We start from the raw sequence: 2,386 nt of genomic DNA, 5'->3' as shown, positions 1-2,386 counted from the left end.
TGGTGATGTTGATGGAAAATATGATTTTTAAAGATCTTTTGTAGTTATTGGTAATGATACTTTTACACTCAGCAATTCATCTGCTTTTCACATTTATCCCATTATTGTTCACAACCCACTGAACAAATTATCTGTATTATTAAAAATTTATTTATTTATTATCAAGGGCATGTCTAATCAGAGGTACAAAGAGTATTGTGAGGCTAGAAGAGCTTCATTTTGTCCAAGGCTGAGAGTCAACAAATTCCGAGAATGGCTTCTCCGTGATGACAATAGTGAAGTGAAACTCTCACAGGTAAGCAATGAGATTGGTCCTTTATATATATTGTTTCTTTCTGAATTTACTAGTAGGGACATTTGCCATGAATTATTTCCTTAGATCTATCAATTTCTTTTCAATTTATATGCAGAGAAATGGTTCAGACTAAAGTAATATTGACTATATTTCAGTAAACAATGAAATGTGGTTAACAGTTTCATGTTTCTTTTCAGCTTGTGTTGGAGATGTTAAATCGCTTGGCATATGAAACAGTTGCTCAGATTGTAGATCTTGCTCTCCTAGTGAAAAGAGATGCTATGGGACGTAATTCTGATCTGTCTCGCTTCCGGACGCCTACTGTTCTCAACCCTGATTATCCATGTGTATTTATTCATCAGGTATAGTGATATTCAGTTATATTTGGTTATGTTGGCAAAATGGTGCTGTGTATTCTTTTTTGAGTTAAGTTTTAGAAGTGGGCAGTACCATGGTTACTTTTTATGACAACTTTTTGTTTGGTTTAGAGAAAAACTATTGTATTGTATATACTCTTAAAACAAAATTTGAAAGGAAAATTAAAGTGATTACTGAAGGCAGTCAGTTTGTGGTAAATGTGTATAACTACATATACATTTATATAATCACTTAATCCCTTGTTTGCGGATGGCATCTACTATGATGTCATGGCTGCATAGCACCACTATCATGGATGGCATTAATACAGATGCAGCCCATGCAGATATACTCGTTTGGTGGACCGCATGGCCACCAAAAAAGCCCACACACATTGGGTTAATAACTGTACACTTAAGTACCTCTTGGTTTGCTTATTTTGGTTTGTTTAAGTATTTTCTTATATACATATATTATTCTTTATCTAGTGAGGATGGAGTTTTTAGTTTTATATTTTGTTTTAGGCAAATTCCCAGTCATTTTATAACCCTTCCAAAAAAAATTGCACATGGTGCATAATCTACCTTCCAATGTTAATGCTTATCCCTACTCCAAAAGAGTGGCTCACTGCAGGAGGTAGGATCTGGTGAAGACCACAGTATAGGGATGGATCCCATAACCCCTGCAGAGGTGCGGGAAGCAGTGCGAAGGTATTGGGCCAACAACTCCCCACTTTCTCCATTCTCAAAGACAAGATCACCAATTGAAACAAGGCTCCTTGCTGCTTAGAGGTATGGTCTCTTTTAATTCATAGAAATTTCTTGTGTAATTATTGCATCAATATGTGAACATATTTTGATGTCATGAAGCCAGGTTCCTTGTAGAAAATTCACACTCAGGACAGTTTTATAATTCTTCACACAGTCATGGAAAATGGGTACACGTTTCATATATGGTGGTGTGTCATAATGGACACAGATTTTAAACTGCTTGTAGATAGTTACCTTGGGTCTGGGTTTTCATTACCACTTTAGAATTCTAGGCTGGGAAAGAAGTTGCCAAAAGGCATTTTCAAGTACTCAATCATTATCTGGCATCTCACTGGAAAGTGAAGATGAGGTCAGTTACCTAACCTTAGTGAACACAACAGACCTGCACTTGTCTATCTCTCATGCTTGCTCAGATTTCCCTAGTTACTTCAGCTCCATGCAAAAAGATACAGAAACTTGTCACAAATGATTGTGCATATATGTATGTTTAATACAGGCATTTCTGGAATTACAGTATAGAAGAAAAGCAAATGTTAAATAATTATATAAATATATGCATTTTCTTTTTCTAACATATCTTACACGGGGACAGAAAATGAGGTGCCAGATCTAGGCTGATAGTATCAGTGTGAGGAATTAAAGGAGCCTCCTAGGATAAATAAGACTTACTTATCAAAAATGAGCCTGTCTGCATGAGAGTAGTTGAAAGGAGCATTTTCACACAGTAATTCTTTAGTACAAATGTAGTATTCACTACATCACACAACATATTTGTAGGAGAGGGAACACATGACCTTTGGCAAGTCAACCACTGCCCCTTTTATCTGCTTAGCTGGTAGTAATATCTCATGTCATTATTCCTTTAGTAGTACAGCAGCCAATCACAGGGACCTTGGCTTGACACTTAGTAGCTCAGGTCATGGCCTCAGTCTTAACCCACTGGATTCAGTTGTGTCACGGCAAT

The 2,386-nt window shown here is 36.5% G+C and overlaps 1 protein-coding gene across 7 annotated transcripts in view; it reads left to right on the top strand.

Moving 5' to 3' along the window:
- The window catches only part of LOC119592591 (transcription initiation protein SPT3 homolog), a 21,011-nt gene that overhangs the window by 15,338 nt on the left and 3,287 nt on the right, over positions 1-2,386 (top strand). For 6 of the 7 annotated variants that reach the window (XM_037941471.1, XM_037941469.1, XM_037941474.1 and 3 more), the window contains 3 exons: positions 167-295; positions 493-657; positions 1,271-1,443. In XM_037941471.1, coding sequence (XP_037797399.1) covers positions 167-295; positions 493-657; positions 1,271-1,441 — 465 coding nt within the window. In that variant the 3' untranslated portion in view covers positions 1,442-1,443. The remainder of the gene's footprint in view (positions 1-166; positions 296-492; positions 658-1,270; positions 1,444-2,386) is intronic. The other variant, XM_037941473.1, reaches the window with a different exon arrangement.

The sequence above is a fragment of the Penaeus monodon genome, chromosome 30, assembly GCF_015228065.2.
Source record: "Penaeus monodon isolate SGIC_2016 chromosome 30, NSTDA_Pmon_1, whole genome shotgun sequence".
Classification (NCBI taxonomy): domain Eukaryota; kingdom Metazoa; phylum Arthropoda; class Malacostraca; order Decapoda; family Penaeidae; genus Penaeus; species Penaeus monodon.
The sequence above is the reverse complement of the archived record's forward strand: the minus strand, read 5'-3'. Positions and strand labels throughout refer to the sequence as shown.